This window comes from Miniopterus schreibersii, assembly GCF_964146895.1.
Source record: "Miniopterus schreibersii genome assembly, chromosome: 5".
Lineage (NCBI taxonomy): Eukaryota > Metazoa > Chordata > Mammalia > Chiroptera > Miniopteridae > Miniopterus > Miniopterus schreibersii.
In genome coordinates, this window is record NC_138106.1 from 10,470,460 (window position 1) to 10,498,132 (window position 27,673).

The 27,673-nt window shown below is 39.7% G+C and overlaps 1 protein-coding gene across 1 annotated transcript in view; it reads left to right on the plus strand.

Annotated features, from left to right (window-relative positions):
• The first annotated feature begins 660 nt into the window (after positions 1-660).
• The window catches only part of CYYR1 (cysteine and tyrosine rich 1), a 71,093-nt gene continuing 44,080 nt past the window's right edge, over positions 661-27,673 (plus strand). The window contains exons 1-2 of the mRNA XM_081139224.1: positions 661-1,052; positions 6,186-6,288. Coding sequence (XP_080995350.1) covers positions 980-1,052; positions 6,186-6,288 — 176 coding nt within the window. The 5' untranslated portion in view covers positions 661-979. The remainder of the gene's footprint in view (positions 1,053-6,185; positions 6,289-27,673) is intronic.

Here is a 27,673-nt window from a genome sequence, read left to right on the forward strand (position 1 = left end):
ACTTTCCAACTGACTTTTAATTTCATAAAAGAAAGCCATTGAAGTTTTAGTCGTGCACCTCTAATTAAGAGCTTTATAGCTGATTCTCTTTGATTTTTCATGTACAAAAGCAAGTGACAGTTTTCCTTGCAGCCTTTATAATCCTATTTCCTTTCTCTTGTCGCATCCCGTAGGCCAGTAACTCTATAGCGCTGTCCAGCAACAGTAACCCCGGCGCGCGCTCTCGCGGGGCGTCGCTTTCCTTACTTTATGGAAAATGCTTTAGGCGTTTAATAAAAAAAGCATCTTTTTTTTTAGCTTTCAGTAGAGACACGGGGTACTCTCTGTGCCCTTTCCACTTACGCTGCATCTGCACCCCTGGCTTTCTTTGCCCAGTACCTTACACCTCGAAAACATCCTACATTTGTTTAAAGACAAAAAGGTAAGATTCTTGGTCTCTTCATCCATTGCTTCAAAAAGAAAGAAAAAAAAAAAAAAAGAGTGGAGGAAAGGGCGCAAAAGGAGCCCGCGAAAGCTCCATAGCAACAGCCCGAGCAGAAAGGTCCCGAGTCCCCCGGCAGAGGGTCGCGCCCCGGGGTCGCCGCAGGAGGGAGGCCGGGAGCGCGGGGAGGAGTCGGGGCCGCCCCCGCCCCCAGCCCGCGGCCGCGCCGCCCCCGAGACCCCCCGCGAGGGGGTGGCCCCGGACGCCCGGCGGCAGCCTCGCCCCCCGCCCGAGCCCCGCCCGGGAGACAAAGGGCCCCGGGCCCCGGCGCAGGCGGGTGCGGTCCCCCGCGCCCCGTCTCAGGCTCCGCGCCATGGCCAGGTCTCCGCGCGCCCTCGCCGTCGGGAGCGCTGCCGTCTCCCTCTGACCGCCCCGCATCCCTCCATCCCCTTCCCGTTCCGGGCTCGCCCTCCGCCCCCCGCCAGCCCTCGCTGCAGTCTGTCGGTCTGTGTGTCCGTCCGGCCGGCCTGGCGCGCAAACCTCCGGCCACCGGCTTGGATGGACGCGCGGAGGCTGCCCGGGGCTCCAGGGGTCTTGCTTCCAAAGTTGGTTCTGCTCTTTGCGTACGCAGGTCAGTGACACGGGGACGGCCGGGGGCGGGAAGGGGACCCGGGGCCGCGCTCGGTCCCGCTCGGGGCGACGCGGCTGGGACCTTGGCGGGAGCGCAGAGATGCTGGGGTCCCCGCGGGGCGGGCGCGCTCGGCTCCACTGGCTCGCGGTTTATTTGTTTTGTTCCTTGAACGTTTCCTTCCCTCTCTTCAATTTTCTTTTCGTTGCCTTTCTCTGTCTACAAAGCAACGTGGAAACCCCAACCCCACATTTAGGGGATTTTACTCTCTGGATAGCGTAACGTTTACCCAGTCGTGTCCACCACTCAGGAATCCGGGCGACTGGAGGCTAAGGGGTGGAAGGAAAACATTTTGTAAAAGCACCTGAAGTTTCCCAGTAAACCCGTGTGGTGACCTTTCCATTTCAGTATAAGCTACTCGCTGCGCCCTCCACCCTCGAATTCTGAATATTCCGCCTTTTCCCTTTTGGAAATAAAAGCCCTTAGGCCTTTGCTTCTGTTCTTTAGGAGATGATTCCCAAGTGTGCTGGCCTGGGCAGTGGGATGCTTCGAGGTCAAACATAAGGCCTCCGGGAGACAGTTCACCCAGAGTCTAGCCTGTTTTCGGGGATTTCGTTAAGCCCTTGCTGGTGGGTGAAGGGCATCTCATTGCCCTCCTCCTAGTCACTCTCAGGGAGAGTCGCTGATGACTGATGGGGCAAAGTGGTTTTCCTGTTTTGCAATTGCTATGGAGCCCCATGCTGTGGCCTTTCATTCCTTACTCATGATTAAGTTAATTAAACGGGAGTTTTGCATCTGTTTTCTGGTCACAAAACAAGCTAGAAGCAAACGTGTTTTGCAAAATGTTTTCGTGTCTCTGATTTCCTGTGAGGAAAACCAGAGGCTGGTACCTGTGGCCTTGCAATGCTGTCTACGTAGGCCTGCGGCTTACCTTCTAATATGCGTAAAGGTTGGCTTGGAAAGCCGTGGAAAGGCGCTAGAACTGAAATGAAGACGCTCGTCAGCATGGCCTGGACATCAAAAGCTTTGAACTCCTCTTGCAGCTTTGCGAGGAGTGACACACAGCAACTCCTGCGGAACTTTTCGGTCTGTTCCTTCAAGTGCAAAGGAGTGGTTTCCCTAAGTTAAAGATACTTTCTTATAGGGAAAATGCTGACTTTCCAATGCTGAAATTCATAAAAGTCGGGAAAGCGCTTCCTCCTTAAGGAGGAGAATCCGCATTGGAATCTGCTCGCTCTCATTTCTTTGAAGTCATCCAAGGCGTTCAGGACTTGAGGGACCAGCAGAATCAGCTGTGTTGATAGTGGTTTTATCTCTTTATTAGTTTACTTGAAGCAATGAGAATTCTTTCCTACCTCCTCTGTTTTTCAAAAGCATCCAGAAATAAGAAATCGGGCAGAGCGAAGAAAGCGGTGACAGCCTCACTTGCCCGCACGCACGCTCACCGTGGAGAACAACTTTCATTCTTTTGCCTCTCCCGTTCCCTGAGGAACACAGAAAGCTGCCAACTCGCACCTACTTCCTCCCCATAGTCCTTTCCCCAGGCTCAGGAGCCCCCAGAGCTGGCCTGCTGCAAGGTGGGGTCCTTTAGAAAGTTTCCTTCCATCATTCATTCCTCCTCTCCTTCCACATCTCTCCCGGCTAAGCTACAAAACACGCAGCCCTAAGCCAGCGACGCTCGTCTTTGACAGGGGATGTTTCCTGAATGTGTGCTTCGGTGCCAATTCCTGAACTCTTTATTTCAGAGGCCTTTTCACGCTGGCCGTGTTCGTTCAGCTAATATTTGCTGAGTGAGCTATGGGGAGTGATACACAGGACAGAGCCCCTAGGCTCTGAGTCTTGGCCAGGAGACAAGGGGTGCCCGTTACTCAAATGGGCCATAGGAGAGGTACAGCCATGTGCTGTCGGTGTTCAAAGGAGAGGGTCTCACTGCTGCCTAGGAGTGTAAGCTCCGTGAAAACGATGTCTGTTTTGCTCAGCGTAATGGTCTCAGACACTAGCAAAACACCCGGCCCATAAGCGGAGCTCAACCAGTATTTGCTCAGAAAAAACTGAATTGAGTAAGACTTTTAGGAACTAGACCTCTGAAAGATAGGGAAGTCTTGGACAAAGGAGATGGAGTAGCACAAAGGCAAAAGCCAAGAGATGGGTCTGTGCAAAAACAGATGATTCCGTTTGGTTGGAAGTCAGAGTTACCGCTGGAAGTGAGGATGGGACGAGATGGGGGAGCCCTGCAGAAGTAAGAATGGCTCAGACACCCTGTTCAATGAATTGCCAGCCTGAATGGGACAGAAACACAAGTAGATGCGCTGTCCATAACGGGAATTATTTTCCCCAAAGCAAATGTGTTAAATTCATGTTCCATTTGTTAAGGAACTAAGAGCACGTTTCTATACCCAGAGCATCATGCTGGACTGTGGAATCGCTTTTGGAGAGGCCCAATGAAGTGTTTATATTATTGTCCAACTCCCAGTGCAGGCCACAAAGACAGGATTTGGCCAAGGTTTTGCCTTCGTGGCTTCTGTCTCCTCCCTTTCCTTCCTCTCTTATCCTCAGCTGTAGCTTAAGAACCTTTTCTGAGCAAACGTTTGCAGCCAGATGCTGCTTTTCCTGTAGGACACATTCCTTAAGGTGGCGTTGGGGTGGGGAACCTTCTTCCAGATCGTGCCTTCAATTAGTCACTGAAAAAAGTTTGAATTGGGTGATTTTCAAGGATATTAACTTGAATATTGGAAGCAATATTATTTGTTTTCTGAAGGTCTTTGGAATGTTCCATTTTTTTTTAACAAATGAGAGAATGCTCCTGTATCGTTCAAACTCTGATCTTCACAGAATTAGTCTCAAATAAACTGGAGGAAGCAAGTAACATATCAAAACAAGCTTTGAGGTGTGGTTGGAACCTCGGTTTGGAAACGTGATTGTGAATGTATCTGCCATGCTATTAAATCTGCCCTTTTCAGTCATTTAATTCTGGGAAGTAGACGAGAGGGCTGGAAAATGCCATAAAACTAATGAACAACGTGTGACATGACGGAAATGTTTGCTGCAGGTAAAATCCAGCGCTGCTTGGCTACAAGATTTTGGGCTTGGTTTCCCGTAACACTGGCTCAAAATATTTTTATATCACCACGTCCTTATAATAATAGCCATTGGAGTACAATAGTAGTAACTGAATCTTTGATATTCATGGAGATCGTAGTAAGATGTCACTGTCCTGGACATCATTTAAAAAGCACCTCATGAAGCTGCTTACACATTGGTTGTCCTGCTCCCACAGAATAAGTGGGGACATCGGCTCTCCCTGTCTCTGAGTGGCTTTTAGTAGCTTTTAAAAGCAGGAAGCAAAACATTCCTGCTAAGCGCTTGAGACAACCGAGCAGTCTAAATATTTGAATTAATTAAACAGCACAAAAAATGAGACCAATAAACATTCCCTGGGAAAATGATACAATAAATAGCCTTTAAAGGTTTTATGTACTCTGCAAAAAGCATGCACTGTCAATAAATCATTACAGTGTATTTCCATCTTCAGATTTTTCGAGTAAATTTAAGCAGTATTACTGCATCTTACGAAGGTAATTATTTCCCCCTCTCATTCCGTCTTCCAGCGTCCCAGAAGAAGGCATTAAAGTCTGTTAACTTATGAGGTAGAAAAAAAATTGAAGGAAAGAAAATGTGAACTTTTTTCACTTGTTCCACAAAGGCCACGCATTATTGATAAAGGTGAATGAACTTTGCTACTTTTTAATCACATCCTTTTGTAAAAAATCATCTTGGCAGGGAGGCAATTTAAAAGCAAAACCTAAATTTCCCTTTCTAGATAAATCAATTGCATGGACATATAGATGTGGATATAACATCTTGTACTTTTATGTTAGGACTTGGGCAAGAAAGCAGAAGTCTTCTATAATTTAGAAAACAGTTGATATTACCTTCAGAGACTGAGCTGGAAATGACTTATTTTGTGATTTTTGAACATCTGACTTAAATTATCAGACCATACTTAATGTTTTCCTGATCCTGTACCTGAGACTCGCATATCCATTATAATTTATACCACTGACTATAATTAAATGGTAACCTTAACGTGTTAAACATAAATTATTTAGGTGGAATAAAGAATTTTTAAAAGCCAGGGTAATTTTTGTTCAACATTTTGGGTATAATTTTCCTTACCAAACGTGGGGGGGAAAAGACAGTAATTTGGCTTTGTTAGCTCCAACACGTCCTTTTTAATCAGAAAATACCTTTCCCCCTTCCCACAGTGCTGTTTCATAGATTATTGATTCTTCAATCTGACATTAAACTCTTAATTATTCACAAGTTAATTAGCCAGGGACACTTTTTATTTTCCAATCCAAATGCATCGACAGGATGTGCAGACTCCTTTGTGTTACCATATGTAGGCAAACTGTGTTTATGAAAGTAGAAAATGGTAAAGAAGGGAAAAGATAAAATGCATTGCCATGAAAAAGTACATTATTTTAAAATTATTTCCATTAAATGAAGGTGAGAGTAACACCCTAAAGTCAAAAGACTTTCTCATTTAAAAATGATCCGAACTCGACTGACAATGTGAATGGGTAGCTGGATCACTCGTCCCTCCCGTCATTGTCTCAATCAGTTCTGGCCGCCGGTTATGGTGCTTGATGCTGGAGACTCAGTGATCTCTCCCTCTCTCTCTTCTTATTCTCACCCGAGGATATTTTGATATTTTTCCCATTGCTTTTTCAGAGAGAGTGGAAGGGAGAGGGAGAGAGAGGAAAAAAAACATTGATGTGACAAAGACACAGCAATTGGTTGCCTCCTGCACGATCCCCGACGGGTAGGGCATCGAGCCTGCAACTGACGTAGGAGCCCTTGGCCAGGATGGAACCCAAGACGCTCTAACCACTCAGCCACCTGGCCAGGGCTGCTGCAGGAGAGTCGAAGAAGAATGGTCTTTGCCCGTTCTAGCTTTATGTCTAATAGGGAAGGTAGACTAGTTCAGATGCCTACAAACTGCTTTAGAATCCTGAGTACGTGAAACGAAACTCTAAATGCACCGAGGAGTGATCGAGGTCTGGAATGGAATACTTTTTCATGAAGCTGCGATTTCAGCACTGTAACTGGACATATGTTGTTTTTATTTTGTAGACGATTGTCTTGCTCAGTGTGGCAAAGACTGTAGGTCTTACTGCTGCGATGGGACCACTCCCTACTGCTGCTCCTACTATGCCTATATTGGGAATATCCTCTCGTGAGTATTGGTCAGATTTGACACTACTGACGCCCTTTCCCATGCCCAGTTATGTTTACAAAGAGTACTAAGTTATAGGAGTGGGCAGGAAATTTTAAGAGTGGCTGTTGACATAAAATCTCTATTGGAGATACTAAATCCTCACTACCTAGCACATTACTTGACAAAATGTACAAATTCATATACAAAATAAATTGCCTTGATTAGGAGGGAGTTAAAAGAAATATGCTTTTATTGCTTAATTTGTGTTTTATAAAAATAATGTTTTAAGTAGACCTTATTCATATCATTGATAATTTTTTCAACCTTGTAAATGACATTGTCTGCTTTGTCAAAAAATTTATGTTAGAATTTGTCTTTTAACTATGGCCGGTTTATTTTGCCATCCATGTATTTGTCTAACTCATTCAGCAGATATCATGGAAAAGGAACATTATGAGTAAAAAACAGTTGAAATATGAAATGTCAGTTTTGTATGTAATGCGTTTAAAGCAACTTCAGGGAACAAGTGTAGAGCCCAGGCAGCCGAGACACCAACAATGTAAAGTAACAGCCGCTGCACAAAGCAGTGAGACCTGCGCCCTGGGACTGTGGGAAGCGTTTCTCCACAATCGACTAAGAATCTGCTCTAGAGATGCCTCTGGTCAGAGGGATCGGAGAAGCAGGAACTGCCTTCGGGGATGTGGGCCTTAAAAGCATGCAGCGCTCAGTTTCCCCACACAGACATGCAAGGTGAGAAAGGAAAGGTAGAGAATTAGGCACGTAAGAATTTCCTGAGTCAGAACCACCCGTGGCCCTGAGATAGCAGAAGCCTGGCCTCTGCTCTCCTTAGCTTTTATTTTTCAGGCGACCATCAGGATGAGTTGGCAGCTGTCCTGCTGTGGCTTAGCTCATGCCCTATGAAGCCTTAGGTGGAGCCAGGCAACACTGGGCCCTAAAGGATGAACATTGAGACAGCTTCCAACTCAGCCTCTATTTCCTGAGAACAGAAAACCTGGGGCAACATAAACTTTCTAGATTCAGAGTTGGGGCTGATGTTAGAGAGCATGTCTCTCTGAGTAAGACTGAGAAGAATCCGACTTCAGGATCTTCTTAAAGGCTGTCCTGATTACGTGAGAAAGGCCAGGCTGTAATAAAGATGGATGAATGGAAGTGCATTCTTTGAAATGCATGTAAACTCTAAATAAAATGTTCGAATTTTTTCTCATGGAAGACTTGGTGGAAAGGAGATGAAGTCTCCTTCTTATGTTAGAGAATGGCCAGAATGATATCTACAGGAATTAATCAGCTCAGAATACCCTAAATATAAGTATATAATGATGTTGCACATTTGTATATCACTTCACACTTAAAATACATTATGACTGAGTTCCAGTTTTATTTTCAAGTGGTCTGCACATGCCAGATACGGCTGTTCAGGTAGATGTGTGAGTGGGCCCGGCAGGTGGCAGATTGGAGGAACCAGGCGTCAGAGTGATTCTGGGGGTCTCGGCTCCTCTGGCTCCTGGCCTGTTCCCCTGTCCACTGACTACTTCATGTGTTACTCCCTGATTTCTCACCTGATAGCTACCTCTATCCTGGTAAAGATACATGTGAGACATAATTACTTATTAATCAGGACACTTAAAAATTAAGTTTACATGTGTGCTTTATATGTTTTAATTTGCGATCAGAGTCGTATTTCCATGGTATATATTCTAAGTATTTGACTGATTTCTCACCACATAATTAAAGTATTAGTTAAACTGATATGTTCATCTGGGTTATTAGGGCCATGGACTTGTAATATTGGTGGAAAAAAGGATTTTGTTTTTTAGGGAAATAAACACAGATGGATATTATATTTCAGGCCATTAAAACTGAATTTTCTGTTCAAAATAGAAACCACTAAGTAAAGCCCTTGCTAAACAATTGTTAGGGGGAAAAAGGAGGGGGTGCTTTAAAGTGTTTTCACCACTGGATAAAGGAGAATACATTTTCAGGATTTCCAGTTATTGTTTAAGATTTGAAAAGAGTTCTTAACTCCACCCAAAGCTTTTTCTTTTTTTTTCTTTTTTAAGTTGGGTGTGGGTGGAGGGGTTCAGAGAAAAAGAATCATTCCAAGAATGCTTAGGAAAGTGTTTTTGTGCACATGTTTTCAAATATTGCTATTTTGGAACTCATAAACTATGCTCTCTCTCCCAAGCATCCAGACACATTCTTAGTAAAATCGTTTTAATCACCTTAACAGAAAATTAAACCTTTCTGGTTATCAGAAAAATAATAAGGAAGAAAGCAATAAACACAATGGGATGTTTTGTCCTCTAAATGAACAACTTTATAAATTGGTTATACTTTGGCTTCTATTTTTGTCTGTTTGAAAATAGGAAATATCTTGGCTCAGCTGAAAATGAGCCAAATAGAGTACAGAATACAATGTGGGTCATTCTAGACTGTTTGGAAATGGCAAGGTAAGGCACACTTACCCTGGTGGCTGACTCCTCTCCCCAGTCATCCTCTAAAATATTCGGGGTGGACGTGTCTCCTTCTTAATTCTATTTACTTCATCTCTCCTCTGTTTTGCAAAGTAACCACTAAGACTCATTTTGAAGAGATCAGAAGAGCTAACTTTCAATTTATCTTTTAGTTGAAAAGTCTTGTTTTACTCAGGTCCCTCCTTTACTGATATTTTACCTGAATATGAGTTAATCTTGACAAATAAATTGAGATCCCCCCCCTTTATTTCCTCTTCTAGTTAGTACTTTTAAAATTCACTTGTGTCTCATGGAAAACTTTACAAATTAAACTTTTAAAATAGCATATCTACCTTTTAATGGAGCTATAATTGACCTATAACATTATATTAGTTTCAGCTGTAAAGATGATGATTTGATATTTGTATATATTGCAAAATGATCACCACAGTAAGTCTATTTAACATAAGTCTATTTAAAATAGCATATTCTATTTTTAATCATTATGGTCACAAATAATGTTCACAATATAGGAAAACAGCAGTGTCATTTTCCAGAATTTAAGAATACTTTTACAGAAGTTGGCATACACTATGTGATCATTTATTTATAAATACATACTGAGTGCCCATAACCGTGGCAGTACTGAGCCGGGTCCTGGGATCCAAAGATGAATCAATGATGTAGCCTGACCTCTAGGATCTCGTAATCTAATGAGAGAAGAGCGTGTGGACAATTCTAATTCAATGAACTAATCTCTGAAGTGTTATTGGAGGGCCAGGAAGACAGAAAACAGTGCAGTCTGTGTTTGTGCGTGTGCGTGTGCGTGTGCGTGTGTGTGTGTGTGTTTAGGGAGAAATGTTTAGAGAAAGCCTCATGAACGTGAAATTTGAACGGCGCTTTGAAGGCACAGTATCTACATAAATGGACAGTGAGGAAGGGGTGTGCACCTTCCAGACAGAGAGACTCTTGCTTTCAAAGCAAAGACATAAGAAAGGAAATGCCCAGTTTGTGAAAACCCATGTTGTTCAGTATTGCTAGCGAGGTAAGAGTAAATTTCGAATATAATATAAGAATGGGTATGTAAGGCAAAAGATAAGCCCTTACTTTTGCGTACTTTTATTGGTAGATTTCATACATTTATTGGTCGGGCCTAACACAACTGAAACAAAATAATCCAGTAGTTTTCTAGAAATAAGACAGCTGGTTTTATATAGAAAGGACACATTATTATTTAGACAGCACTGAGACAAGGGACAAAGGTGAGAAGGCACCGAATGCCAATTATTTTTATTCCATAGAGAAAAGATTTGGAATAAACATTTTGAGTTGTTACACTATTTAGAACTATTTATGACAGAATATGTGACTTTGGAATTATTTTTGACATTTTTTTTTTTTTAATCACAAAAGCAACTACCTGAAAATTCAAAGCCCCGCTATGCTTGAAAACGAGAATTGGGCCAGGTGAAGAAATAAACAATTTCTCATCAAACTGATTCTGAGACATTTCATTCAGCCACCCTTTTGCACGGAAGATAAACATCTGTGATGAATACTGAAAAGGCTATTTCAATTTTTGCTGCCGAAGAAATGGAATCAACATTCCCCAGAGAGAGGATCCAGAGTAAAGCTGGGGCTTGTGCGACAGTCTTTAGAATCGGTGGCATTCAAGGGAACAGGGTGTGCGGTTGGGGGGCTAGTTGCAGTTGGACTTGACCGAAGGGGAAGGAAGGTGGGCTGCTGTGGGAGTGAGAGGGCAAGTGCACAACACTGACCAGGAGCCAGGAGTGACTGGGCTGGACACACAGAGGGGAGCTTTAACCCCCTTACTCAAAAATAGATTTTGCTCTTCCAGTTTTGCCTTTGTAAAATGTAGGTCTGTCTAGGGATTCGTCGGAGAGCCATCTGGCCAACACAAAATCCCCACGGGGAAAAACCAAGAGGAAGAACTGATAACGGAGACCCTGGTGGGATTAAGTTTCTTTTCTCCTCAATGAAATGTGAAAGATGTATTGCCTGCAGTTTTGCAAAGACAGCTACTAAATATCACAACTGTGATTTCAGAGTCGTGTTATGCATGAAAGCAAAACTGAGTTAAAAGATAAAGGTTTCATATTTTCAAATGGCATTTGAGGTTCTGTGCTCATTAAGTAGCTAAGCATTCTGTAAAAAACACACGAGGCTTTTCAAATACTGGCAGAAACATAATGCATTTTGAAAGGCCTTTGGCATTGGCAGAAACATTAAAATTAATTAAATTTAAATTTTCTTAGTACTTAGATATGGAAAAAACACTTCTGGAAGGGAGCCTATGAAGCAAATCCATCTGTGGGAGCCTTATTTTTGTTTTTATAATGATGCAAAGATAAATAACTAATACAGTGTTGAAATAAATATGAGCTTGATTTAAAATTTAACAGATAATTTTTAATATAAGAAGTCAGTATTTCTCAGAAGACATACATTTACATTTTATGGGTTATTTTTTTAAGAGCCAACATAAATGTCTAAAACTTTTCTCAGTCAAATCTATATCCTACTCTTTCAGAATTGTCTTTGTGAATTAAGACTAATGTCAGAGTCATAATTTGTTTTTAAGAAGGAATAGCTGAAGTTTTCAGGACATAGTCTCGGTAACTTATTTCTATAAACAAAGCACTTTAGGTGAGGATCCATCTTCATTTATTCAGATCATGCCCAAACCAAACTCATATCTGCTCAGATATTTCAGATTTCAGGGGCTACCTTAATTAGACAGAAATCAGAGTTGGGTATTATAAGAGAAGGTGTGTTTGGTGGTGGCAGGGGTTATAAAAGTCATAGGAACTACTGTTTATTTAATTTTTTCTGTCCCGGGTACTTAAATTACTTTAGTTTATTAATCTTCAGAATGGCCCTCGTGATCTACGTATTATTTATCACTCCACTCTGTACAGATGAAGAAGCTGAGGCTCGGAGTTAAGTAATTTCTTTCAAAATTCACACAGCTCCTAAATAATGAGCTGGCATTTAAAACCTCATGCAGTGGGTTCTCTGCTTCTGTCGACTGGCTCCTGAAAATCTGAAGCTTCCAGGGTGGGAGAATGGAAACTATTTATTGTCCTAAACGCCAGATTTTGGGGCGAGCCTTTTCTTACCCTCAATATCTGCATTAAATTCTCTCCTATATGCTGCTGTAACATTACCCTTTCTCTATCATGTTATTATTTATCACTTTATTCAAGTTCCTAAATTACCTGGCTGCCCTTCCACACTCTAGACCCTGAGGGGACAGGAAGCCAACCTGACAACTTACCGTGGGAGGGACAGAGCCTGACCAGCTCAATGACCCATGATCCGTTGCTAAACGCAGGTCAACCCTCCATTTAAACATGAAAAACCTGGCATTTTGTGTGTTCTAAATAAAGATGTATCCTGTGGATAAATAATTGCTTAGAAAAAAATCAAATTATAATTTGAATATGTTAGAATTTCTTTTCAGGGAGTAAAATCAGGTATCATTACAAAGTAAAAAGAGTGATTTCTATGGATTGATTCAGTGATCACTTTTTAGTCACACTGTGTGACGATAAACTTATAATCAGATAATAAGGTGAGAACTCAAACGCCAGTGTGATTATAATGATTTAACCGCTTGTCATGTTTCCCTGACAAAGCTCGTGTCTGACTGTGGTCCATCAGTGAGGAGGCCTGATCTGCCTGCCCGTGGCTATTAAGGCATCAGGCTGCTGAACTACTCTATTCAGTTGCGCAACTTTTTGCAGATAAAATGTTTTATTGATAATGTCAAAGAGGGGGGAATTGTGCACACACACAGGGATGCTCATCCCGTTATATGGGAACATTCCTGGTGGGCCGCTGCTGGCTAGAGCTCCACGTGCAGCTGCTTCCCAAACGTAAAATGTTAGGGTGCGCACACCCATGACAAGTGATAGTTTCAGAGGGGTGATAACCCCTCGCAGGGAAATGGGGTTCCATCTGAAAGTGCCAGGGGCGAAGGCCTTGCCCCTCAACTCATAGTATGACTCAGACGAGCAGAATTTCTCGTGTCGATACTCTTACAAAAAGAGGAAGGAGAAAAATCTTACAGGTAACGAGAAAAATGCTTTTTTATGCCTTTGTACAAATCTTACAAAAATAGAGAAAAACATGACAAATTACTTCCAGCGTACTCTGTATGAGTTCACACTGTCAAAAAGGTACGCACAACTGTATGTCTCTATGCTATGCTGCGTTTTGCAAAAAAATAAGTGCTACCCGTGGTTGCAAATAACCAACTGGGCCATGTTGATACAACATTTTCCCATATTCTACAAACACCAGGAATGAAACAAAATCAGTCTCCAAAGTCTTACACAGAGGGAAATATTTGAATTTAAATTTATCGACTAAGTGGTGAAAATTCAACGATGCAGTTGCAATCTTGAATAATATATTAAATAAACAGACTTTGCCCTTTCCCAGGTGGAATTAAACAGGAAGCAACTCTTTGTGAGTCTGTCCTTAATTCATGGTAGCTTCAGTGACAGTAGGTTGTAGAATAATTGATAAAAGTTTTGGGTCCCTCTTTCATGCTGTGTGGACTTTATTCGCCTAATATCACTGAGCCTCAGTTTATTAATTTATAAAAAGAATATCAGTAACAGGTTACCTATATCTCAGAATCAGGCTGAAGGAAATATAAAAGCACTTAGAATGGCTTTGGAAATTTTTCCTGCGATTAATGAAAATATTGGGTGATGAAAACATCTGGAGTTTGGAAAAAGCTTAAATAGATGGGGGGCAAAGTGACTTCTCCGAGGTCATTTGGAAAGCCCATGACTGACCAGCAGAGCACCACTTTGGGTGTGAGGCTCTCTCCCTGGTTCTCTAGTCCAAAACATGGGTGAGCACTCTCAGCATTGAATAAAATAAACGATCTACTTAATCAAATCTGATCACAGCCTAATAACAGCAAAGGTAGCTGATTAAGTACCTTGTCCTGCTGCCTGGCAGTTGCTAAAAGCATAATACAGCCCCCAAAATCATTTGCATCAAGTAGACGAATCTGTCATGTCGCCCTAGGCTGACCTGTGCATTAGAGAAGGTGACTGAAAAATGGGGTAAACCATTCTAAACAGAAATATATAAACATAAGTTATAAAATAATCACACATGTAATACCAAAATTCAGGGGCAATGATTTGCTTTATAAGAGGATTCATTGTGGAGTCCCGGTTAATTCACTATTCAAAATTTATTTTATTCACAACTTTTCAGAAGTGTCCACTGGGCATATGACTGGTTCGCCTCTACTGGTGACCTGACAATAATCAGTGCACAGAACAGTGGTCTAACCACTGGCCATTTCAGGGGCGATCCCAATACTCTATAGATTTGAGCATGTCTTTGCATGTAAAAGTTTAGAATTGCCCTGATCAGGCTTTTTTAAAGAATGTGTTAATCATCCGTTCTTTCAGTATGTCAAGTGCTTAGAAGACTTACCAGAATAAAAAGAGCAGTGGTGTGCCTCTGATGATGTTGTATACAACCTACATTGGCAACAATTGACAGATTGAACGTATTTTCACTGATGGCAAATAAATGCCGGCTGGCATGCCAAATCAAACATCATTGATCCTAGCAAGGATCAACTGAGATCTATCAATTCTAAAATGAGTTTCTTTTTACATAGCTTGTTGGCTTTAAATAGCCAACTTATCATGCTCTATATTTTGCACAGTGTTTGCAGTAGTTTTTGTCTCATTACCTTTTGTTGGAAGGATTGGCTCCAATTTGGGGTAAGACAGAAAGCACACTCCACTCTCTGCCTTCCACTGAATGTAGCTATAGAATTTGGATGGAATGTACAGAGCAGCAATTTCAGGTATATGAAAAGCAAAGAATAGCAAGCAGATTGGTGAACAAGACTAAAATTTGAAGTACTGTACTACCTAACTAGCAATGAGTTTACCAGTCCTCACCGCCCCCCCACCCCCGTTTACTCCACTTTGAACTAAACAGAGCCCAAAACACATAAATAGGTTTCAGGACATGGACAGAGAGAAGTTCTCTAGTTCTGGCCAAATAAGCAAGGTCTCTTCATGCTCAAAGACAGTGGGGGAAGTACCTTGATAATGGTGTTCTCTTGTGTAGCTCCCAAGTGACCTTTTGATTGCTGCAGCAGTGGCAGTAATCAGTGGCAGCAACCGGACCTTATAGGAACCTAAAACCCTGAGAGCAAGGAAACTTCCTTTCTGATTAGAGTCATGTAATACCAGGAAGATGGGGTGAATGCCCATTCCTTTTTTTCTATCTGTGTCCTCCCATGGTTCAACCCTGAATATGAGTGCATTTGTGGAAGTATACAAAGAACAGGATAAATAAAGCCCATCTTTCTGACCAGAGAACCAAAGAGGGTTGTCCCAGGGAACCAGAAAGTACTAGGGAGATCACCAAGATAGAGGGACTCAAGAAAGCGATCACAGAAGTTGCTTGTGAACTCCTAGGCTTATTTCAGTTTGCATATGCATGGCTGTGACCCTATGGTAACAGGCCTTGATAACTGAATATAAGGTAGACAACTGCCCAGGTCTCAGATTGGCAATTGGGTGTTGTACACATGGGACAGATCCAAACATGACTACAAAGCCTTTGAAAATGGAATTTACATTGAAATCACAACCCAAAGAAGCCTGATTGCAATATGTGGTCTAAACTGAACCTGGGTGATTGCCTGCTAAAACAAAAATATCAAAATTCCCCATTAACCTTAAAGAAAACCCAAAGCCTTATAATATTTTAAAAGTCCAGGGTACAATCCATAATTACCCAGTATACAAAGAACCAAGGAAATCTCAACTCACAAAAGAAATGCAATCGTCAAGCAGCAAAGATGTTGGAATAATCTGACAGAGACTAAAGCAGTTATTATGAAAAATAACCCAGGAAGTAAGAGCAAACACTATTTGAAATTAGTGAAAGGGCTAAAAAAGAAAAAGAAAGAAAATATGAAGAACCAATGGAAATTTCAGAACAAACATATAGTAGCCAAGGTTTAAAAAATTCACTGGATGGGCTCAATAGCAGAATAGAGATATCAGAGTAAAGAATAAATGAATTTGGAGGCAAGACAATAGGAATTATCCAATCTGGAAACAGAAAAAAAAAAAAAACATATTGAGAGAAAAAAGAACAGTCTCAGGGATCTGTGGGACAGTAACTAAAGGTGTAGCATTCTTGCTATCAGAGGCCTAGAAAAGAGAAGAAAGAGGATGGTACTGAAAACTTTCCAAATTTGGTTAAAGAGAGAAACTACAGATTCAGGAAGCCTAATAAATCTAAAAAGGATAAGTTAAAGAAATCCACACATAGAAACATCATAATCAAACTATTGAAAAGTTAAGAAAAAAATCTTGAAAGCAACCACAAAATAAACATCAAATTACCTGTTAGAGAGCTATAATTTGAACGAGTCCACATTCCTCATCAGAAACCAGGGAGGTCAGAGAAGTAGTAGTACGTTGTTTAAGTGCTGGGGGGGGGGGGGGGGGATTGTCCAGTCACACTTTTATAACCACCAAAAATATCCTTGAGGAATGAAGGTAAAATAAAGACATTATCAGATTAAATAAAACTAAGAAAATAATTATTGAGCAGACATAATCTATAAGGATTACTAAAGGAAGGTCTTCAGAAAGAAAGCAAATAACACCACAAGGAAACTTGGAATATCACAAAGGGAGAGTAACAAAATTGACATAGACCTAGGTAAATATAATAGGTGATTTTTCCCCTTAAAATATCTTAGACTGTTGAATGTGAAAATATGTAGCATTGTATGTTAGTGCACAAAGAGGAAAGGGTCAATCAGCCAGGCAGACGTGACAATGAAAAGGAGAAATTAAAAATTTTAACATTTGGTTTCTGTAAAAAGCCAATAAACTAATTTTGTTTGTTGAAACTCACTTTACAAGGGAAGAAAAAATGTGTATGTTGACCTACGTACAGGGTTAAATAAAATTATTTGTATTTTCCCTTTCTTTTTCTTCTTTATTTTAAATTATGAGTCATGTCAGTTAATGCAGATAATAAATGGAAGGTTAGATGCTCTCTCTTCCAATTCTAAACCAATATAAAACTTGACAATCCCTGGCTTTTTTATTTGTAAGCCCCTCAACGAGAGAATGAGATCTTTCAGGAGATGCCCACACATAGGCTTTTTATAATGCACCGAAAACCCTCTTCACTGATGGTAGAAATATTAATTTAACATACTGGATGGAGAGTGTGCTCTGTAGGTGACATAGAATAAAGACAAAGACACAAGCCCCAGAAAGTGGAATGTTGATAATTAAGTGTTGGGATGAAAATGACTAAAGTGATTAATTTCAACTTAGTTTTATTAAAAGAAATATATTGTCTCATGAAATGTGGAAGAGAATTTTGGAAGGGAAATGAATGTTATATTAAAACCAAGACTTTTTAATCACTAGCAGGCTTTCCCAACTATATTCATACATTTTTAAAAATTCATTAAACTTTTTAAAAGAATGATATCCTGGGTGTTTTTCTCTCATCTAAATATTGATGAGAAGGGAGAGCTTGCACAGAACTGCAAGACCCCAAAATTCATTCCTTTCTGGAATGAAATTAGTTCATAAGGAAGAAAGTAGCTCATAAGGGGAAAGAGCTTATGCTGAAATGATTCATTTAAAGCCAGTAAAATCTATTCTACTTTTCAGATTATGCTATTAGGAAGACCAACCCCCAGGTGTTTCAATCAATCAATGATCTGATTTAAAGATTTGCCAAACCTTGCGGGGGTTTTTCCCTTATACTACATTTGTTTGTTTCAAATAACACTTAATAAGCCTATATTAGCATAGAAGAAACAAAAATATGTTTTTTTTTCATTTTTAAAATAACATTCAAGCTTTAAAATGTCTTGTGATTTAAATACTAGGCATTAATTATATCTGTTAAGTGGAAAGTAAAGTAGAAATTTCATGGCATTTACATTAGTTTAAATTAGAGGTTCCTGAACTTTAGCATGTATGAGAACACCTGAAAGTGCTCGCTAAAAACATATTTTCCCAGGACCTAATCTAGAAATTCAAGGTCAGTAGATCCAAAATGGGGTCAACAAACCTATATTTTTATTAACCACCTCCCACTAGGAAATTCTGGAATAAATGGCCCTTGGACCACACTGGTCTAAGTAAACCATGCCCAAATTATTTCATTTTGGACTCCTATTATGTTGTTTAGTTATCAAATTAAAAGATATAACAAAACTGTCATTACATGAACTATAGCTTCTTTACACTTATACAGACTTACATAAAAGCTTATTTCAAATTACTATGGTGCGTATATTCTGGAATTTTGAAAATAAAATGTCATGAAGATTTATTTGAGTTTAATCAAAGTAATCCAGTAGAGTTCTTGGTATTGCTTGGGTACCACTGGGTTCTCGGTAAGGCCACGAACAGTCAAACTAACAAAGCTTTTACCTCTACCAAAACTAGGGCTGTAGAATGGTGATAACGCTGGAGTCTCTTCCATAGGTGGCCACGAGGAATAAATTAGTTAGTACTTACGAACCCCTCAGGACAGCAGCTGGTGCTCAGTAGTTCTTAGCTGCCATCTATTCTTCTGCAGCGTGTGCTCGCATGGCATCAGTTATCTCACGCACGCTGCGTGACTCAGAAGTGCTGTGACTATAGCAGAGAAGTAGTCCTGTTTGGTTCAACATGATTTTTCTTGTCAATAGGAGTGGGGGAAAAAGTGGGAATAGAATTACAGCCTTCAGCCGGACAGGACATAACCTTTAGCTTAAATGCTGCACAGGTTGGAACATTTCTTGCTCTATTTTAAGAAAAACAAAAATGAGTGCCGGCACCCGGGGCTCCCTAACCAGACAAACGCACCCTCAGCCTTGCTCAGCTCTTGACTTCTGGCAGATGGCACTTGCGTCTGCGCTGTCTCGGTGCTGGGAAGCTGGCATTCCCATTAGATTGTTTTTTGCGCCTTTTTAATATCCTCTGAGGCAGCCTCCAGCCACAGTGAACTTCCTCTCCAAGCAGGGCATATATTTTCCTTAGTATCCATTATATTGCTCAAGTACTCCAAGCCCAGTAGAATCTACTATGGCATTAAGGAAGCTTTTTAGCCAGGGCTCCTCTCTCTCATGGGCCTCTTCACTGCGTCCCCGAGGCGCATTCATGGGGCCGTGCATTCTGTAACACTTAAAGTCAGATAGTCTCACTGTCTCTTTTAAGACCACAGTCTCTTGCCAGCTCAGTGTTTTCTCCCTCAGGGGGGTTGGAATGGCTGCACCATTTGAGGATCCCGCGGGGGAAGTGGAATTGTGGATATATTCAGTCTAAGTTGAGGACACATTTATGTGGCTCATAGTCCTGGCAAGTATAGTTAAGTTCCTGCGAGCCATTCGGATGCAGAAGCGGCTCCCAACAATGACCAAAGAGCCCAAAGCAGATTTCAGTGCATCATGTTAGTTAGAGCAGCCATTCTCAGTGGGCATGCCGCAAGGATTTTTAAAAGATGCAGTACCTGGCCTTTTAGTCAGGGGCACCGACCCCTTTTCCCTTAGATTGTCAAGTAAAAAAATGACAACAGCCAACACAAGAGCCATCCAGTGTGAATGAATGGAAAGTATACCTATTTTTTTGTCAGATCGGCAAAAAATCTACTTTTTGATGAGCTGCAAAATTTCAGTAATTAGTTTATGTGCCATGAGATGACAAAGGTTGAAAATCTCTGTGTTAGAGAAAACACTGCATTATCTTTCTCTTCTCTGTTTGGAAAAAGATACTGCAAAGTTATTGGCATATCAGGGGGAGCTCAAAGAATTTGCAGCCTAACGATGTAGTAAAACATAGAGGAATTCATCCTGCTGAGTCGTGTCAGGCGGTTAAACTGATACACTTTCCTGGTGAGGGTCCTCAAAGTTCTACACGCTCAGACTCCAGGAAGCACTGCCGCTGGCTTTGGTTAGCAGGTGGCATAGATCTCCACTGGTCTGTCTCCAGTCTGTTTTTTCCATAAACCATATTATTTTTAATTTACGATATTGTAGAACTTGAGTTTTTCTGAGAAATGCATATATCATGTTAGAGCAGAAACGCCTGTAGTTCTTGTTGCTTTTGTTTTTAGCCCTACAATCACTGGGCCTGCGGATGGGGGGGTGGGGGTGCATTTAGCCAAACCTCCTGCTACCTTTCAGTAGCAGGAAGATTTTTTCCCGTACGATTTCGCATTTTATATTTTATTTTATGTTTTTAAAACGTTCCATTTTGTATTTGAAAAGCTGCATTTTAAGAAAATATCAAGAGAATTAAAGCCCACAGAACTACTACCCCAATTCTTTCTGAAATTGGAAACTAAGCCTATCATAGTTTTCTTGACCAACGTGCCAAACTTCCATTTTGATTTAAAAGTTACAAACCATTTGTTCCTGCTTTATTTTCGAAATCTCTGGTATCTGCAGGTCGGAAGGTCCAGTCCCACCTAAGAAAACACCTAATTTATGCATATATTGAAATTATCTGCTTAATCTTTCATTGTTGAGAAGCAAACAGGGTGAGCCAGCTTTCATTTTACTTGGAGGACTGTGCTCATCAGAAGGGAGAAACTTCGCAGGGCAACTGTCTGCCTTTGCTGTCGCTCATTAGCGTTGCCATCCTGGAATTAAACTTCCAATATCTTTCTATGAAAAAAAAAGAAGCAGCCAGGGTGGAGAGTGACATGGGTGGTGCTTTAAACTGGACGGTCAGGAATGAGCAGGTCGGGGGCCCTACAGAGGCGACATTTCAGCAGAGAACTAAACCAGGTGAGGGAGCAGCCATGTGAGAAATTTGAAAAATGCCACTTCACCGTGTAGGAGGCAGACCCAGGGACTCTAACAGGGTGTGATAAAGGAGAAATAGAACTTTAAAAACAAAGCATTTCAAATAGCACGAAAATTTTATAATTGTAATAAAATATATAATTTTAACATAAAATTATTTGCCAAATTAGGAAGTAAACACAGAATAGGGTTTATAGTAGAGAAATTTTGTCATTGAGTCTTTTCTGAAACATTTAACCTGAACTGAAGCGGTTTTGGCTTCCTCGTAAGTTATTCTGTTCATGTCATTTTATACTCAAATTATACTTTATCTTACTCTCTAAACCCATATCTTCGTAATATAAAAATATAGAGATAGATATTTTAATTATAAAATTACATTTTAACATTTATTTAAGTAATGTTCATCAATTTTAATAAAAGTACCTTTCCTTCAGACATTCTCACTAATCAGTATATCCTAAGAACCACCACTGTATATATCCACCAAAAGTGTCACTGGGGATGTACCCTGACTACAAAGAGTTCCTAAAATTTAGTTTTGTAAATCAGAAAAGCAGTTTATAAACATTGCATTCTTATGATAAACATTTGGCTAATAAATCCTTACTAAGTTTTGATATATAAATCCTTTTATTGCACTTGGAATTCAAGTAACTGATTTATGGGTCAGTATGCTAAAATCTATAATTCGATCAGGCATAGATCTTATCTGTGATTTCGGTTTTAACATGTAATTCATAAATCCTGGTCAGTGTACACTATGAGTTTCTAAGTGCTTTGCACTTAGTGGGGCTCAAAGTACATATTTTAGGATATGGATGATTGAAAGTGATAATGTGCACAAAGTTTAGTTAAATGAAAACAGCAGATGAGTAAAATGTTCACTGAGTTAATAGAAGTGATCTCTAAGCTCATTGATTATTTCAAAGTATTTTAGCCTTAAGAACAGCAAAATATTGTAATTAAAATTACGGTTGAACAGATCTTCCAGGATAGAACCGATCTATCAGAAACCACTAGTTGTCTTCTTTTTGTAATTTTAATTTTTATTGATTGATTTTTAGAAAGAGAGAGGAAGGGAGAGAGAGAAACATTGATTTGCTGTCACTGTGTGCCCTGACTGGGGACTGAATCCGAGACCTTGGTGTATTGGGACAGTGCTCCAGCCAACTGAGCCATTGGCCAGGACCTAATTGTCTTCTAATATCCAATCTCGCTTTTTCTATAGTAATATAATTTTCATAGAGCACAATATCTGCTCAAGATAAACACTACATTTCCCAGCCTGCCTTGCGGCTGTGTGTGACCACGTGACTGACTTACAGTCAATGGTACCCGAGCAGAGGTGGGAAGCGCAACTCGAGGCCCTGTGCTCTGGCTGGAACGCACAAGTGGGGAGAGGAGGGCAGGCCCCTGGCACGAGGGTGCCCTCCTGTGAGCCCTGGTGCACTTGTACCATGAAAGATAGATGAGCAGAAAAACATCTAATATTCTAAGGAGTTAATATAAATCTCTGTTACAGCAAGCACTCTTGTTTATCAACAAATTTTATTAAATATTATTTGTCAGGAACTCTGCTAATTATTGTGGAAATAAAGGTAAATGTAATTCAGTCATTGCCTTTGTTAAATTTATTCCTAAGTAATTTGTTTCTTAATGCTCAAATACATAGAACTTTTTTTAATTTTGCTTTCTGTTTGCTGCTAGAATAAATAACTATAGTTAGTATTTGTAAGCAAAATCTGTATACAACCTTGCTAAATTCACTTAGTACTTCCAGTAATTATTTTGCACATTAGGATTTTCTATGTAAAAATTGCCATCTGCAAATAGAGTTACACTTCGTTTCTGACCTGTGTGCTTTTTATTTCTTTTTCTTACCTTATTGCCCTGGGAATATTAAATAGAAGTTGTTAGGTATCTTTGCCTTGTTCCAGAACTTAGGGGGAAACATTCCAGTAAGTATGACAAATATAGTTGTGTTTTTTTTTTCACAGATTCTCTGTCATTTTAAAGAAATTTCCTTCTGCTCCTAATGATTGGGGTTGGATTTTATCAAATACTTTTTTATATCTGTTAAAATGATCATATGTTTAGTATTCTTGTAAGGTGAATTATAGTGGTTGATTTTCACATTTTAAACCATTGCATTCCTCTGAGAATCCCCCATTTAGTCATGATTTTTAAATCCTTTTTATATATTTAGGAATTTAAGAAGGTTTTGTTATGGATTTTTGCACTTATATTAATGAGGGATATTAGTCTGTAATTTTATTTCCTTGTAAATGTCTTTAGTTTTGCTTCCAGAGTTATGCCAGTCTCAGGCAACAGCCCAGGAAGTGCTCTTTTCCCCTCTATTTTCTGAAAGAAGTTGTATGAGGTTTATTTATTCTGTAAAAGCTGAATGGAACTCATCAGAGAGTCCATCTGGGTCTGGAGTTCAGTTTTGGGGAGTTTTTAAATAGTTATGGGACTATTTTGATTTTTTATTTCCACTTACATATTTTTCAAGTTCTTTTTATTTCACCTAAGTTTTCTTTTAATTCTATCGTTTCTACTAGTCCCTTACTATTATATCTATAGGATCTGTAGCGATACGCCCTCTTTTATTCTAAGTATTGCTAATTCGTATTCTTGTTTTTATTCTTCACCAGTCTATCTTATTTAGGGGGTTCTCACTTTTATTGATATTTTCAAAGAAGCAGTTTTGGGCTTTATCAATGTTCTCTGCTGTTTGTTTCCTAACTCACTGATTTCTGCTCTGTATTATCTCTTCCTATTTTATGTTTGCACTGCTCTTCTTTTCCTGGCTCCTTAAGATGAAAAGTTAGGTCATTGATGCTAAACCTTACTTCTTTCCTAATATAACCATTTAAAGATACAAACTTTCCCCTATGCCTGGTATAATTACATCCCACAAATGCGACTATGATGCACTTCCCTAAACATTTACATGAAAACCTATTCATGTCCTTCATTATGACTTTTTTGACCCACCAGTTATTTAGAAGCCTGTTTCTTAAAATCCAGATATTTGGGGTTTTCTCAATATCTTATTATTGGTTTCTAACTTAGTTGTGTTTTGGTCGGAGGACATACTTTGAATATTTCAATTTTGAACTTTATTGAGACTCGTGTTTGACTCAGCGTGTGGCCTGTCTTGGTGAATGTACTATGTGCACGTGAAGAGAATGTGAGTTCTGCATTTGCTAGGTGTAGTGTCCTATAAATGTCAGTTACGCAAATGGTGGTAAGTGCAACTCAAACGGTCTGTATCTTTACTGACATTTTAAAGTTGTTCCTTTCATGCCTTGAAAGCTATCCTGACAATCCCTGCCTTTTAATTGGAATACAGAATTTTCAATTAATGTAATTATTTATGTGGTTGACTTTAGGGCTATGAGCTTACTAAGTATTTGTTTTCTATCTGTTGAGTTAATTGAAATTGCTTTTAGAATTCTATTTTAAGTTATCTATTGGCTTTTTTGCTTACCTTATTTTAGTGGTGCTCTAAAGATTACAATATACATCCTTAATTTTTCAGTCTGTTGAAAGTTAATGTTGTCATAAAATGTAATAACTTCGCAACCATTTTTTAGTGCAATCTTATAGGTTTTTTACTCCCTGTGATTTATGCTATGGTTTTCATGTTTATTACATAATGTGCTATACATGCTACCATTTTAACGTTAAACATCCATAAATACTCTTTAAAATTAAGATCTGAATTTTTATCTGACATCATTTCCCTTTGGCTTAAAGAAGTTCCTTCAGCTTTTCTCATAGAGAAGGTCTGCTGAAGATTTTTTTTTTTTCCCTCCCACCTGGAAATGCTTTTTATTTCACTTTTATTCCTGAAGGTTATTTTTGCTCCATATGTAATTCTGGATTAACAGTTTGTTCTTTTCATAACAGTTTTAAGCTGTCATTCCACTGTATTCTGCCTTCCAGTGTTTCTGCCGAGAAGTCATTGGTAACTTGTTTTCTTGTCCCTATATGTGTAAATGTCCTTTTTCTCGGAATATTTTCAAGATGCTCTTCATCTGTTGCTTTCATCAGTTTAACTGTCATATCTCCAAGGTTTTTTGGTTTGGTTTTGTTTTCTATTTGTACTACACAGGGTTCTCTAAGGTTTCTGAATCTGTACATTTCAGAAATTTTCTTCCATTCTTTCTTCAAACGTTAGATTTACTAAATTCTTTCTTCTCCTTCTAAAACTCCACTTGTATTTGACCTTTTGATATAGTCCCACAAATCCCTGAGACTCTCTTTTTTTTTCTGTCCTCCACACTGTATAATTCTGATTGAACTATCTTCAAGTTGTTGACTTCTCTTTCATTTACAATATGCTGTTAAATTCATCCATTGAATTCTTTGTTTCAGATATTGTGTTTTTCATTTCTAGAATTTTCATTTTCTTTTTTATAGTTAATATCTCTACTGAGACTTCCTATTTATCCATTCATCACAAACGTATTTCCTTTTGTAACCTTAAGCATAGTTATAACAGCTACATTAAAATCCTTGTTTGCTAATTTTAGTATCTGGGTCATCTCACAATTAGTTTCTTTATTTTAAATGTATCTTTATTGTTTAAAGTATTACAGATGTCCCCTTTCCCTCCCCCATTGACCCCCTCCACCCCATTCCTACTCACACGATCAGTTTTTTTAATTGATGAGCAAACATTTAGTTCTGTCAAAAATGTTCTTGGAGACACTTAGACCACACCAACCCATCTACCTAACCTCATGTGCCATGACTACAAGCAAGGCTTCTGAGACAAGAAGGGTTATTATTGCCAATACAGCCACAAAACAATTATTGGACCAATAAAACATGATAGTATTTTTTTTATGTATTAATTCTGTAAATCATAAGTATAAATGACTGTTAAGGGCTGTTTGAACCCGTAGACGTTTCCTAAGCATGGTTGTATATGGGCCGGGCGAAATATCAAGGACCATTTGGCATGGACCAAGTATGCTCACAGACATTATGTATAGGACCAAGTTTTAAGGACCTTTTGACATGAACCAAGTATCTCCGTGGATGCTTTGGATGGGAGCAAAGGTCCTGCAAGGCTTTAATTTCCTTTCCTCTTCACTATATATCTAGTAATTTGTGTCCTGGACATTGTGGAAAATACACAGTAGATTATCTTATTTCTTTGAGAGTTGATTTTTTTGTTTGTTTTATCAGGTAGTTAACATGGCAGGACTCACATCCCAGTCTTTGTCCCTCCTGCAGTGGGTAGCTGCTCAAGTCTCTGTTCAGTTCTATAAGCCTTAGCTGAGCTGCTGGCGGCTTGCCCCGCGCATGAATCATTCAGAGGTGATCCTGAGACTTTTACCAGAATTTATGTATAAAATGCAGTGTCCCCCACACACCCTGTCCTTTCTCCTTTCCCTGATTTACCTCTCACTCGTCTTCTATTTGATAGTCCTAAATTCTGTACTCTGGTTCTTAAACCAGCACACTGCTGGGGTTCTATCCAAGATTTAGCTAACTTGCTTCATCTGACTGGAGTACTACCTTGAACAAAAAGTCTATCAAACAGGGAGTTCACCCAATCCCATTGCCTATTTCTAAGTTTTAACTTTTTTCCAATTTATGCCCACTTTTAATTTCTCTCCAGTGACTTCATGGTGGTATTTTTCATATTGTCAAGAATTTTTCTATGTTTTCTGTAGTGGGGTTGTATCAACAGGACCTATTCCACTCTTACCATTCTACCAGAAGAAACTGCCCACGTCCCTGGTTATTGCCTTTGAGGAGCTCATAGTCTGAAGGCCTAAGTAGAGACACTAAAAGCACCTAGGGAGCGTCTCAGACAAGTTCTTTTATGAAATGATTTCCTTAAAATACAAAATAGATGTCTTCCTTGAAGTGGCATTGTATATCAACCTGTTGCCCACTCGCTTTTATATTAAATCAGAGAGAAGGAGATGTGCTATTATGAGGGGAAGAAAAGATGTGAATTCAGACATAATAAAATGCTGCTTATGAATTTATGAATGCGTCCAAGCTTCTGTTCAACAGCACAGATTGAATGCAAATGTCTATCTGTACTTCCTCCTGAAGCCTTACAGAGCAAAGACAGTAAGAGAACCAAGGGGAAAAACTCACAAGGACAAAAAGACAACAGACAACCTAAGTAGCATTGTGAAATCTGGAATACTTTAACCACTGGTTATGTAGACTAAAAGATGCAGTGATCTGAGTCTGCTGAGACAGAAACTCAAAAAGCTAGTCATTTCCACACAAAACTACAGCAAATCCCAGGGATCGGCAACAACTGATGCTTGAAAGGCAGGTACGCCAAAATAAAACTAAACAAAAAAGGGGTGCAGGAGGACTGAAAGTGAGAGCTTGGACTGAGCATCTTTAAAAGAGAAGCTAGACTTCCTATATCCCTTATCTAACCTTGCTCCATCAAGAGGAAACCCTGGGTCTCCTCCTCTACCAGGGGAGTGGTTTGATCTGACAGCCTCTGGATTTAGAAACAGCGAAGAATTGTTGAGGACAGAGAGTGAGGTCCTGTGCTGAAGTCAGAGGGATTATGGGAAAATCTTTCCCCTGAATAGTGACTTGCTCCCTGAAGAGCTCCAGAAAGGCCTGCAGCCGGGCGTGGGAGATCGGTACTTCCTTCTGGAAAAAGGCAATCTACCCAAAAGTGTAGACCTCCAGCAGGGATTTTTAACCAGAGGGTCTGTGAACTTAAATGAGAATAATAACTTATTTTCGTTTTTACTATCCTCTGAAAGCTAGCCTTTCTGTTATTTCTGAATGTAGAAAACAAACCATCACAGTAATGGCAATACCTGTGCACCTTTGTCACAGTTACTTTCTCATCATATTACTCTGAGGTAGTATTTACACGCACCATCATTTTAGCAGTTATCAGACACAACTCTACAGCTTATTATATGATGCATTAATAATGACACACATATTACTGTATCACAAACTTAACTTTTAATATTTTGATTTAATTGGTTTCATGCATTTAAAAACATTCTGAAACAGATCTTTTTCAGGCTTCACCAGATGACCATGGTGTGCACGCACACAG